The sequence below is a fragment of the Oryctolagus cuniculus genome, chromosome 2 (assembly GCF_964237555.1).
Source record: "Oryctolagus cuniculus chromosome 2, mOryCun1.1, whole genome shotgun sequence".
NCBI classification, from domain to species: domain Eukaryota; kingdom Metazoa; phylum Chordata; class Mammalia; order Lagomorpha; family Leporidae; genus Oryctolagus; species Oryctolagus cuniculus.
In genome coordinates, this window is record NC_091433.1 from 35,364,930 (window position 1) to 35,379,163 (window position 14,234).

General features: G+C 43.6%; 1 protein-coding gene across 22 annotated transcripts in view; it reads left to right on the top strand.

The window, feature by feature from the left end:
* Positions 1 to 12,463, top strand: part of LIMCH1 (LIM and calponin homology domains 1) — a 349,220-nt gene extending 336,757 nt beyond the window's left edge. For all 22 annotated transcript variants that reach the window (XM_070068159.1, XM_017350869.3, XM_070068155.1 and 19 more), the window contains 3 exons: positions 400 to 508; positions 3,985 to 4,087; positions 9,546 to 12,463. In XM_070068159.1, coding sequence (XP_069924260.1) covers positions 400 to 508; positions 3,985 to 4,087; positions 9,546 to 9,571 — 238 coding nt within the window. In that variant the 3' untranslated portion in view covers positions 9,572 to 12,463. The remainder of the gene's footprint in view (positions 1 to 399; positions 509 to 3,984; positions 4,088 to 9,545) is intronic.
* The last annotated feature ends 1,771 nt before the right edge of the window (positions 12,464 to 14,234 follow it).

The following is a 14,234-nucleotide window of genomic DNA, read 5'->3' on the forward strand; positions in this document are numbered from 1 at the left end:
GCAGCGCCCTGGGTGGACCAATCAGCCAATTATGAAAAATTTTACAGCAGCCACTGAAACGTTAGCCATGCTGCACTTGATGATTGCTTAGGACTTAGGAAGACATGTAAAAGCGCCTTTGATCACTCTGGTTGAATAGACTATCACGCAAACTTCTTGGAACAAAACCCACACACCCACCGCAGGTTCCATGCCACCATGGAAGCCGATCGTGTTGAGTCATTTGCCAGTTATCTAAAGCTTCATTCCAATTCGCTGTCAGTGCATGATTCTCATTGCATTCATGATGCAAGCATCTGACCATCCATATTTTCATTTTTCTACAGGGTTACGTGTTTGCGTGGCTAACCGGCTCTTCTGAACTGAATTTTGTCTTCTCACGTTTGTTTTCCAACTCAGGTCGATCAGCGGGAAGAAGCTGTGCTCTTCCTGTGGGCTGGCCCTGGGGAAAGGAGCTGCGATGATCATCGAGACCCTGAATCTGTATTTCCACATCCAGTGTTTCAGGGTGAGTAGCCACGCTCTTCTGCTGTCCGGCAGCGTTCTGCGTGCGCAGTCCCTCCTGCAGATCCCGACAGCCTTTGCCGTAGGACCCGCCCACTTCCGGTGGTGTAGACTTCTGAGTGGAGTCTGTCTTTGGGGACGGAGCTCTCCTTTCACAGATCCCTCTGGGACAGGGGTTATCCGAGTCCAGGTGGTTATCCAGGTGTATGCAACACGTCTTCCCTAACAATTTCTGTTGCTAAAGACCATGTACTCTGGCATGAAGCTGAGAAGGGGACACTGGGGGACGATGATGCTTCCAAAGCTTTCAGGGAGCTGTGAATTAGCTGGCATCGTCACATCCCTGCTGCTTCGTACACCCTTGTCATTCAGTGTCAGAGGGCTTCAGCCTTTGACCTAATGGAAGATTTCCAGCCAAGTCAGCGGTGGTAGCTACTTTTTTGCTATTTGCAAAATTGTAGGCTGCGGAATGAGGTTGTCTGTAATCTCAGATCGAACGCCCCTCCCTCCGAGAAGCTGCCCTGCCCCCCCCCCCCCCCCGAAAAGCCAGCTGTTTAACTCTCAGCTCCTCTAAGAATCGGTGATCACCATCAGGGCAGATGCCAAGTCCATCTCACTCAGCATCCTCTCCTCTGTACCCCAGCAGCATGTAGGCATCACCAGTATTTTTAGATGGATGAATTAATGAAAAGTTGAAATGAGGAGGCCTAGATGTCCTGCTAATAAGTAGGTGGACTGGGCCCGATAATGTGGCATAGCAGGTAAAGCCGCCGCCTGCAGTGCCAGCATCCCATATGGGTGCTGGTTCGAGTCCTAGCTACTCCATTTCCAATCCAGCTCTCTGCTAATGCACCTGGGAAAGCAGTAGAAGATGGCCCAAGTCCTTGGGGCCCTGTACCCACATGGGAGACCTGGAGGAAGCTTCTGGCTCCTGGTTCTGGATAGTCCCAGTTCCAGCCATTGTGGCCATCTGGGGAGTGAACCAGCGGATGGAAGACCTCTCTCTGTCTGTCTCTGCCTCTCTGAAACTCTGCCTTTCCAATAAACAAATAAATCTAAAAAAAAAAAAAAAAAGTAGGTGGACTAACCATCCAGCTGTATCTGCTTTATTATAAAATTTATCAGACAGTCTCAATAGATCCTTTCTTTTCATGAACATGTTTCAAGTTAATGTATAATTTCTGAAGTAAAACCCTCTGTCTCTGACTAAGAGTCATTTCTCTCTGTATAACCCTGGCATGCTTTCTTTTTCCTTCTCAAGTTTTGTCCTGTTTCTTATTGGTAGCTTCCTTGACTATGGAGGAAATTTGCATGAGTTTAAAATAACTTCCACTTTGCCTGTAAGCTAAGAGAACATTATTGAATTTAGTAATACCAGTAATCACTTGGAAGTAAGACTTATAGATGAAATTCAATGTGGATACTTATTTTAGATTCAATTTATCAAAAGTAGATTCCATTTATCAAAAACATTAGAATGAGGCCATAATTTCCTAAGCTTTATTTTACGTTCTACCGAGAACAGTTTCGTAAAAGGCAAGCAAACATATTCTCTGTATCTTAAATTATCTATGTGGGCTGGCACTGTGGCATAGTGGGTAGGGCTGCCATCTGCAGTGCTGGCATCCCATATGGGGGCCGGTTCAAGTCCCGGCTGCTCCACTTCCGATCCAGCACACTGCTGTGGCCTGAGAAAGCAGTAGAAGATGGCCCAAGTGCTTGGGCCCCTGCATCTGCGTGGGAGACCTGGAAGAGGCTCCTGGCTTCGGGCTTTGGATCAGTGCAGCTCCGGCTGCTGCAGCCATCTGGGAAGTGAACCAGCTGATGGAAGATTTCTTTCTTTCTCTCTCTCTCTCTCTCTCTCTCTCTGCCTCTCCTTCTCTCTCTGTGTAACTCTGCCTTTCAAATAAATAAGTCTTTAAAAAAACTGCCTATTTAAAAAAAATAATCTATGAATGTTTTGAGGCTCCAGGAATATCCTTGTTAAAATGTATAAATAATGAAATAAAATATTTTAATATATAAAATACTATGCACTTATTATATGATAAGTATAGTGTAATATATAATATTACATAAGTATAATATATAATTATTTATATATTATTTATATCATATAAATATTTACATATCATGCATTATAAGATAACTACTATTACATGTAAATGCACTAATAAGAAAATAATAGAATCCAACACAATACATCCTCAGAAACTTCATCAGAGTTAGAAATGAGGTGGCAAAGCTCTTCGTAAATTCTCAGGGGTTGGGAGACTGGCCTCCTTACCTGTTGAGTCCTTTTGCTCCCTAGTCCATCACTTCCAGGAGCTGGCCTGGTGCCTTAAAGCACATCACCTCTGAGACTTCTGCAGTGTGGGTACAGCTCGTACACCACAGGCATGAAGCACCCCTTGGCCCCACTGACCATGACACTTGCAGTAGAGGATGGGCCCTGATCCCCAGTGCTACCTTCTGTGGCACAAGCGACAGGGTACAGTTGTCCCTGGGTCCCACAGGCGATTGCTTCCAAGACCCCCCATCCCCCAGATACCTAAGTCCGTGGAGGTTCAAGTCTCTCATTTAAATGGCACAGTGACCCATGTGAATCTTCTTGTATCATCTCTGGGGACTTCAAATACCTAATATGATATAAATGTGATGTACACGGTGGATACATTGTACGGTTTGGTGAATAAAGTCCAAGTTCAGGACAGATGCAGTTTTTTGTTTTTCTGATGTTTTACAAGGTCAGCTGACCCCTGGGGTGTGGGACCCACCTTATGCAGGGCCAGCTGTGTACCCCACAGTCTCCTCCCACACTTGGGCTGATCTGGCTAAGCAGATCCCGGGGCCTTGTTAGTATAGATATCCCAACCTTTTGTGTGCTGGCTGTGTGTTAGTAATTCCGACCTGGTCGAACACAGTGACACATTCCAGAAAGCCTTCAGAGACTACTGAGAGGTACATTTCAATTGATGATCCGTTGTGTGTGAAGCCCACTGTAGTGTCAGAATCCCCTAGGAGTGCCGGGTAGAGCACCCCCTCCCCCTGGCTTCTCCCCTTCCAATCCAGCTCCCTGCTAATGCGCCTGGGAAAGCAGAAGATGCCCCAGATATTTGGGCCCCAGCACCCATGTGGGAGACTGAGAGGAAGCCCCTGGCTCCTGGCTCCAGCTTGGCCCAGCTCTGGCAGTTGCAGCCATTTGGGGAATGAACCAGTGGATAGAAGACCTCATTCTCGCTGCCTTTCCCTCTCTCTCTGAAACTCTGACTTTCAAATAAATAAATATTTTAAAAAACTAAAAATGCATTTACTTTTGTTGTAAATTGGCTCTTGCCGCAGCATCTAACACACAGTTGATGCTTGACAAATGTGCAGAGCGCAGACGTGATGACTGTGTTATCCATGTCAATGGCACTGTGCACTGTAAAGAGACAGTTCTCCATGCATCTTACCGTGCGCTTTCTTTCTGCCCTCCAGTGTGGAATTTGTAAAGGACAGCTTGGAGATGCCATGAGCGGGACAGATGTTAGAATCCGAAATAGTCTTCTAAACTGTAACGACTGCTACCTGCGATCCAGAAGTAAGTACCGCGAGAAGACCGCGACGTGGCTAGGGGCAAGCTCTGGTCCTCCGGGGCACCCAAGTTAGGAACTCAAGTATCTTTCCCAAGAATTGGCACTCCTAACTGACAGAGAGGCTGCTCACAGTCCAGATTTTAAAAATGGTCCTGAGATGACGCCTGCTTTACCACTTGTTCCCCACGGGCAGCGAGTGCAACTGAAGTCCAGAAATGCTTGATCAAACCCACAAGTCAAAGCTGTCCCCTGAGTGTGGGAGGTGGCCAGAGCTCAGCACAGAGACCTTGGTGACACAGAGGAAGCTGTGAGGTCTGGAAAGCCCTGCCACTTGCTCAGGTGGTCCCCACGTTGGGGCGGTTCGAGTGAAGCGGGGCCCCCACCGTTTACCCCGTGAAGCACCCACCCCCACAGCACCTTAGTGCATAATAAAAACTACGCGAATATTTGCTGCCTTGGAGCTGCCCTCCCGTATTTTATTTCTGGGTCTCATAACCGAGAAGGTTCATATTAGTTGTGGGGGCACCAGGGGGCGCTCTTGCCCAAGTGCTGTTTAGGTAAATCTGAACCGAGCCGTGGGCTTGTCTCTGAATCTTCCTGCATTCTCCACGATAAGGAGGAGGTCTTCCCATGCAGATCCATCCGTCACAAACTCTGAAAGCTACAGCGAAGAGATGGAGTTTGAAATTCAGGAATATTTGATGATCACTCAAAATAAGAGAAGTCCTTTTTACCTAGGTCTCTAAATCTGAAAACTTGAGTAGTAAAAATTGCAATTAGGTTGTTTTTGCTATAGACTTAGTAAATGCAGAGACATATGTGCCTATTAATAAAATGATAGGGCATAAAAAGTCAGTCAAACCCAGGTGGCTTGGATTTATAATCAGTGTTTGACATGATTATAACCATGCCAGTTTAGAACTGGACAATTTATACCATGTATTACATAGATGATATATAGATTTATATCATGTGTTACATATATGAAAAGACAGTATAAAAGTATACTATAGATATGAATACATGTACACAGATACAAATGCACACATACATGTACAATATATAATAATAATAATATACATGCTCTTCAAACTGGATTTTTGTTCATGTGTTTTGTTTTTAGACAGCAGAAAGGGAAGCTGAGTCCTTCTCTCCTGGATTTCAGGGTGATTTTGCCCGACTTGCTAGAAATTGCTGTTCTCGATCTTAGTGAAGGTGCATCTGGGAACCAGAAGGGGGCAGTGTGAGGTTGAAGGAAGATTTGAAAAGTCCTGTGGATGGAATTCCACCCTAGTCCAAAGTGCTTGAGGATGCCAGCAGGGAACCAGCTGGGACCCACCTCTGGTGACAGGGACCTGTTTTCATCCAGATTTTTTTAAAATCAGCAGTTGGGTGATTCTTTCTTTCTTTCTTTCTTTCTTTCTTTCTTTCTTTCTTTCTTTCTTTCTTTCTTTCTTCGTTCCTTCCTTTTTTTTTTTTTTTTTTTTTTTAGAAAATTAGGCTTTGGATGTAAGCCAGGGATTTTCCTTTAGTACAGGTAAAGGGTTTTAACTGCTTTTAGTTCTAAATCTAAAGATAAGAACCATGGCATTCTAGTTTCAAGATGAAAAACAAGACAGTGACTGGAAGCAGACTATGAATGTAATTTTTTTCTTATACAGGTTCCGTTTCAACTGCACTACTTTACTAGGATTTTTTTAATTTTTAGAATACTAAGAAATATAAAGGTCAAACCAAAAAGGTGCATTAGCTCTCTGCCTCAGTAGCTCTATAGACATTCAAAAGAATAAATAAAAATAGTGGAAAGTGAGAAAGATGGAACTGTTCAGGAAGATACGAACTGAAAAGTGAAAGCTGGCAGTTAGCTGTGGCCATCCTGTGTCGTATTTCTTGGGAGCAGGGACAGACCATCTGCGCGTGTGTAGGCACACGCCTGCACACCAAGGACAACACGCGTGTGTGGAGTCTGCCCAGGCGTGTGTTGGTTTGGCTTCACAGGTGTGATGATACCATCACCACAGTGTTCTGTACTTGGTTTGGTTGCTGTATTTTCAACTTAATGGTGTTTTCATAGCAGCATCCAATCCCCTTGTATGCCCTCACCCACTATTTAAAACTAATTTGTGGCCGGCGCCGTGGCTCACTAGGCTAATCCTCCGCCTTGTGGCGCCGGCACACCGGGTTCTAGTCCCAGTAGGGGCACCAGATTCTGTCCCGGTTGCCCCTCTTCCAGGCCACCTCTCTGCTGTGGCCAGGGAGTGCAGTGGAGGATGGCCCAAGTGCTTGGGCCCTGCACCCCATGGGAGACCAGGAGAAGCACCTGGCTCCTGCCATCGGATCAGCGCGGTGCGCCAGCTGCAGCGGGTGAACCAACGGCAAAAGGAAGATCTTTCTTTCTGTCTCTCTCACTGTCCACTCTGCCTGTAAAAAAAAAAAAAAAAAACTAATTTGTGATGAGCAGACACTGGTCGTTTGAGTGCTTTATTTTTTTAAAATTTTTTTATATTTATATCTTATTTTTTTAATATTCTAATGAGCATCGCTGCACAGCTCACTTCCTCCCTCAGCACCTCTGTCAGCTCAGTGTCAGGTGTTCAGATCTCCCGCTCTGTGATGAGAGGCGAGAAACCCCATGGCTTCGGTTGTGTTTCTTTAGTTCTGAGCTTGAACACACGTGCCTGGGTTCGTTGGCCGTGTCTGCTTCCTTCTCTGTGAAGGGCATCAGTCTCCTCTGCCCATTCTGCCATCGGCACCGGATCCCTAAGCGTTCTTTGCCATTAAAGAAACTCCCCCCTTGGCATGTGTGCTGCTTTTTGCAGTTATCCTCGGCTTTTCTACTTTGTGACTTGGCTATCGCACAGAATATTTTCATTTTACCTAACTTTATGTAGTATCCGTATATCCTCCTCACCCCGCTTCTGGATTGTGGGTTTTGTGTCTTAGAAAAGCTCTCACTATACCAAAGGTATAAATAACTTGGCTGAGATTTTAAACATAACCAGGATCTTTTAACATGTAAAAGTGTAATAATCAAGAATATATTTAGGGTTAAAAAATTAGGAAGATTTCTAGCCTCATTTTTTCTTCAATTACGCACTAGTGTGAATATCTTTTAATGAATAACCCCTTTTTCCTCACTAATTCGAAATGCCAACTTTCTCATAAACTAAGTTCACATATATATTTGGGTCTACTTCTGGATATTTTATTGTGTTTTATTAACCTATTTATTCTCCTATTATTCTCCATTACTGAGTGGTTTTAATTATTGTAGCTTCATAATATGTTTTAATATTAGGTAATAAGAACCACATTCTCTCCAACTGTTATTTTTTTCCAAAATTTTTCTAAAGGTTCTTCCATGTTTATTTTTCCACATAAACGTTAGTAGTATTGTTTTAAGCTAATTTTAGTTAAGTCAACATGTGATAAGGCAAATAACCAGCATGTCTGGGACTCCTGTTCATTTCTTCCTTGGTGTCCTAAGGAATAAACACCCTGTAGGAATGGATTGGGAGGAGGAGGTAATGATTTGGCTGGAGAAATAGGAATATAGTTTAATTGGTTGCCTGTATCCCAGAGGCAATACAAAGAGTCAAAAGAGATGCAATGGCTAAAAATCATTTTTCTTTCCGTGTTTTTGTATTTGACTTTGATCAGAGTTGAGAACAAGGGAGATGGATAGATGTGAAGGGTAGTTTACATCACGGGCGTTGGAAGTGAAACAAAATAATTTTGTTTTGTGGAATAATAAAACCTGAATATATAATCCTATTTTCTCCAAGTAACTAGTGACATTTAAATAAAATTTTTCTCTTGGAGGGAAAAATAGCATAACGGCATATTAAAATGCAATTCCTAAAAGCCATGTAAACAGTTTTTAAGTGTGTATGTAAATGAGGATGGAAGTGCAAAACAGATTACCTGTCACGAAGCAAGCCGTCACGTGTGCCATTTGTGTGTGGTGTCGGATGACTGCTTCTCTGTACACGGTGTTCTGTTCCATCATTCACTCCCCGAAATGCATTTACTGCAAACTCTCCCCCGCCCCCAGGTCTCTGAACCTTGTATGATTGCCTCATCACAACTCCATTGCCTAAAATAAAGGAGAGACCTAGTGCAGGCTTCCACAGGAGAAATGAACAATCCTTTCCAGTTAGAGTTACAAAAAACATACAAGACATCAGTTATATTTTTGCCCTGTTAAATTTGAGTTTCAGATAAAAAGGAGTTTCTGTGAATATATATGTGGCACAAATACTGTATGTTTGGATTTAACAAAGATATGTCCCAATGGCCCGCGCCATGGCTCACTAGGCTAATCCTCCGCCTGCGGCACCGGCACCCCAGGTTCTAGTCCCAGTTGGGGTGCCAGTTCTGTCCCCGTTGTCCCTCTTCCAGGCCAGCTCTCTGCTGTGGCCTGGGAAGGCAGTGGAGGATGGCCCAAGTGCTTGGGCCCTGCACCCCATGGGAGACCAGGAGGAAGCACCTGGCTCCTGGCTTCAGATGGCGCAGCTGCCATTTGGGGGATGAACCAACATAAGGAAGACCTTTGCCCTCTGTCTCACTGTCTAACTCTGCCTGTCAAAAAAAAAAAAAAAAAAAAAAAGATATGTCCCAAATATTCACAGGATACACTGAAACTAAAAATCATGGGAGCTGGTTTGCAACCTAGTGGTTAAGATACCCACATCAGAGTGCCTGGTTGGGTTCCCATCTCTGGTGCCTGACTCCAGCTTCCTGCTAATGTGGACCTTGGGCGGCAGTTGTGATGGCTCAAGTAACTGGGTCCCCGCCACCATGTAGAAGACCTGGATTGAGTTCCCAGCACCTGGCTGTAGCCCCAGCTGTTGTGGGCATTCAAGGAGTGAACCAGGGAGTGGGAGCCCTCTGTCTCTGTCCCTCCACCCCACCCCCTTGTGTGTACACATCTGCCTCTCAAGTAAATAACAAAATTTAAAAATAGGTTTGCTTCTCTGCCTTGCACATTTTACTGGGTACCTCGGTATTTTTCCTTGTTAAATCCAGCGATCCTATTTCTAGGTCATGTTAAATTCCTCTGGTTTTCAAATATTTATTCTTAGAGAAACCAAGATCTAGAGAAACTGAGAGAGAAGAGATTATTCTCTTTTTTGCCCCAGAGGACCACGTAGAAACTTGATGCATGGTGATCTTCGGGTTTAGGGGAAATCCAGAGCATTTGACTCAAACTTGACAGTGGCTTTGAATGACCTGGGCGTCTTATTAAGTGGATCTGGGAAGGAGCCCAGGAGTCTGCATTTACAACAAACTCCAGTTGATGCCAATCCTGCTTGTCCTTGGCCAACACTTTACTTTGCAGGCGGGGCAAGTTTCCCCTCCCCAGAAAAGGAGAGACTTTGGCAAAGAAAGTTGCTAATTTGAGAAGCTTTGAGACGTCTAGCCAAAAGACTAACCAGATGTTGCTCTGTTTGTTTGCCACAGGTGCTGGCCAGCCCACAACCTTGTGACGTGGTATTCGAGCTTCCAGACCACTCGCCATTTCTTTATTGAGGGTGTCCCCTGGCAATCTCTTAACAAATTCCCAACTTCAGGGGCTTCTTAGCATTCATCTAATTCCTGAAAGGCTCTTCTAAAAGGGTGGTATCTGTTCTTTTGTAGCAAAGTGTTCTTTGTGTGTGTGTGTGTGTGTTCTTCCTGGTTTTATTTTTTTTTCCTTCTTCTTTTTGCATTTGCACAGTATATCCAAGAGAATATTGCATTGTAATGATCCTGAATAGTTTGAAAAGAGGTTTTAGCATCAAACAGGTGACACAGGCTTACAGTTTAAAATATGCTATTCTCTCCTCTGGGAATTAGCAAAAACGATGCAATAAACCTGTTTTTGTTTTAGCATTTCTAGGAGTTAAACACTTTATGTTTACAGAATTGAACCGCAGAAAGTGTGCGACATGCCAATTTGAGACGTGGTCTGCTAAGACAGGAGCAGAAGTGGAGTACATTTCAGAAACTACACGTCACAGCGAGCTCTGTCTCAGAGCTGTAACTTGTTTTTAATGCAAAGATGCTAGTCTGATAATATATACTGTAATCCTGAAACATTTGTGCTACTTACCTTTTGAGGTAGAAGTTATACCAATAAATTATCGCACTGTTAGTCTTAGATTTTTGTGTACCTTAGAAGTTATGTCATTCATATAGGCTTGTCCATCAGGTAAAGAGAACCCTTGCAATATCAGCTAGATGTACACTCTGGGACATTGCCCGAGGGTAGGAAGAAACCAGAGGGAAATGTTTCTGTCTTCATCTCCAAAGTCATTGCCAAGATCTGTGTGAGAGTTTAACCATCAAAAGCGTGGTGGGTGAGTGAGAGCATGAGGCCTGGCTGGCCGGCGTCTCTGCAGGCACTAGATCGTCTTCAATGAGACTGTCAGTACGAGGCATGTGGACCATGAGGCATGGGGAAGGTCCATCAGTAGGTGTGACACCGCTCTCACCCTTCTCTGCAAATTCCGCGTGAAGCAAACCGATCTCCAGAGGGAAATATTCAGTCCACCCGAGTAGAATCCAGATGGCAAATGATGTGATAAGCCAGTGGTGTGTGAGCCGAAGAACCCACAGCTCAGACTGGGCCCTGCGCGCTCACGGATACACACTGTCCTTCCTTCTCCCGCGGCCCGCCCTCACTATCCGGAATTCTGGACCTTGGCCGTGGAGAAGTCCAGAGAGGACCTCTTGTGGAGAAGCTGGTCTGTCTTCTGTCCTGTGTGACGTGCTTCCATTGCACAAGAAAGGAATCAAGTTCCCAAAGAGCTTCACAGTTGAGATCCTCCAGGCTGGTTTCTTAAGACTGGGGAAAGGGGAACTATTTATTCTGCCTTAAAATGATGGCAAGTAAGTGAAGATGTCACTTCATGAATGTAGACTGTGGATACACTCCTAATAGGTTGCTGTAGTCGTAAAAGGAGATCAAGTAGATGTTCTGTTATGTAAGCAATAATTTGTTTTCTGTCTTATCGAGTGTGGCTAGCAATTATTTATTTCCATGCTAGACAATTCTTTGCATGTGAGTTCCACATAGGTGCGGGGATTTCCTCAGCCACTGGAGGTATACTGACCGTTTTGTCATTTGGACAACCGTTATTAGATTGGGATTTACACATCATTTCATTAAAACTTGTGCCTTAGAAAATGCAAAGCTGTTGCACACAGTCAGTGATGAATTATGGATGCAGTGCATTGAAGAGAGATGAAGTCACTTCCAAGTTCCCACGACTTCTCATGGAGGTGTTTGCTGTTTTACAGGAAAAAAAAATTCTAAAAAAAAAGAAAAAATATTAAAAAAGAAAAAAAAAGTTTTGGAAATGTACAGATTAAGTCTGATATTTTGATTAACCACCTGCATGTTTTATTAAATATTTTGATAACGTGGATGTTTACACTTTGCATGATAGTAGCAGAGTATTTCACCACCAACAATGCACAAAACATGTACAATATGGCCATTCATAACCGATTTTTATAGAATACTTTTTACATGTGGAACTCCATCCGTTATGTAAGGATCACATGAATATTGCACATTCTCTTCTGGTTTCACAAGCCCATTTATACATATTTCTTAGTGAGACTCATTGTACATGTATTGAAGCTAGAATTGAGTCAAGAAAAATAAAGCCCCATTCTCCAACTGCAAAATATGCTTTCCCATAATGAACAGTAGTCACCAGCACAGAATAATATCCAACATTTTCTAAATTCTAATTGCCAACTGTTTCTATTTCTATTTGATTTATATTTCATTTGGAGTCTGTTACATGGCAGCCTGGGCAGACTGGATCTTACGTTTTCCAAAGAAGCATAATGACTATGATCTATTTCTTCTCAAATAATCTTTGAGATCCCAGGGAAAAAAAATGTTCTGCTCTGCTGAGCTATAATGTGAATGTGTTTCTTTAGAAGACAGATGAGGCAAGTAAGTGATTTATTGTTCCTAAGGAAGTATATCTGATTTTTTTTCTCATACTCCAAAAGCTAGTCCCTTCTCTTTTTAAGGGAAAAAAAAATGGGTAACTCTCTTTTTCGCTAGCAAACTTTCATGATATTTCCTCATGCTTTCTATGTAGTGTTAGTAATGCAATACATATTCTAGTTATCTATACACCGTGTAAGATTTAACAAACTGAAATGATCCAGCTCAGCTCATACGTGAGGCCGTCCAAAAGATGTTACTGCTCTGGGTGGGCCAGTGTTCTGTATCAGTTACACTAACTTTCATTGAAAATATTTATTCTAAAATGCCTCTGAGACACAGTAAAAAAAAAATAAAAAATAAAAAGTTGTCTAAAAATGCAACAGCTTTTATAGTAAATGTACATTTATAAATAAAATACTCAAATCAACTGTGTACTCCATTATTTGGCAGTTTGGGGCTGATTTTTTTTCTTAACGTGGGAAGCAGAGACTCTGCTGTGGCTTCTGGTCCGGGCGTACAGCGTGAGAAGACAGCAATGATGCATGTTTGCTTTTGCACCGTGCTGCACGTTTGAGGTCAACTAAGGCAAATCAGACTTACCAGCTGGGAATAGGGATCCCTGAGGAATTGCCTTCTGCCTAAGGATTTTAACCCTGAGATGACAGACACACAACGAGGGGAGACCATTCAGAGGTCAGTGGAAATTGTCCAGCTAATGGTCTCCTCCCAGCCCCGGCTGGAGAGACGGAAGGCAAGTCCTTTGGAGGTCCTGGATGCCGCCTCCTTCCGCAGCACTGCTCCAGTGTCCCCACTCACTGGACACACAGTCCGTCTCACTGAGGCCTCTTGCTTGCTTGTTGAAGCAAGGAGTGTGCTGCTGATACTGATGCTCTTCCTAAAGTCTGGTTTGATCCTTTCTAATGCACCTTGTATTTTGCCGTGCACTGTCTCAAGTTTGTGGATGCTGATAATAGGGAGCAAATCCCTTGAAAGTTTCCATTGCGGTAAGATGCAACATTCTGATTGCCACCATCTGTCGATGTCTGTATCTTTTTGCAAAGCTTGGTGGGCAGTTAGTAGTTGCTGATGTGCCATGGAAAAGTGGATGCTTTTCTTCTCTTGAGAGAGTTTCAGTAGCTAACAGAGAAACTTAACATATCTGTTGTTATTTAAATGTAAGTCCATTCAAGTACAATGCAGGTTAAGACAAAGGGAAGACTTGCTCTGACTTGAGGTCTATAAAGCATATCTCTATAAAAAGAAAAGCAAGGGCGTGCCTGGGTTCATGTGCCTGCTCCGCTCTCCAGCTTCCTGCTAATGTGCACCGTGGGAGGCAACAGGTATGTGGGTCCCTGCCACCCATGTGGGAGGCCCAGATTGCATTCCTGGCTTCTGGCTTTGATTTGGCCCAAGCCCTAATGGTCGTGAGTATTTGGAGGAGTGAACCATCAGATGAAAGGTCTCTTTTCTGTCTCTCTACTTTCCAAATAAAATAAAAAGACTTTTTATAAAGAGTTAAATAGGCAACCCATGGAATGGGAGCAAATTTCTTAGAAATAAAAAAAATAAAGCATATTGCCCAGAATATATTAAGCTAGCTTTCTTTCCATTGACTCTCTTCAAAATCTAAAGATTCCTTATTTTCTTAAACTAAACTCACTTTAAAAAATTAATTTTATTTGTTTATATATTTGAGAGGCAGAGAAGGAAAGACAGGTGTCCCATGTGCTGTGTCACTCCACATATGTCTGTGATGGCCCCAGGGGGCCAAAGCCAGGCGCTCCATCCAGGTCTCCTTTGTGGGTGTCAGGAACCCGTTTCCCCATTATCCCTTTATCTGCTGTATCAGGAAACCTAAGCCAGGAGTCAGAGGTGGGCCTGGAGCCCAGGCGCTGCAGTATGGGGTGCAGGTGTTTTAACAGCCAAATGCACACCTTACGATTCCTTCTCAGAGTCCTCATCTAAACTACCGAGGCTCCCTACCCAGTCCTTCGCAGAGGTTACAACTGAAATGACCCGCTAGGCACTGCACATGGGAACCAGAAGAGGGCACTGGAGAGTAGTAGACGATGACAAACCCAAGGAGCAGTTCTTTTATCAATTACATGCATCACAAATGTTTTCTCATTCTGTAGCTTGTACTTTTGTTTTGTTTTATTTGAAAAGGAGAGAGAAACGGACCTTCCACCTGCTGATTC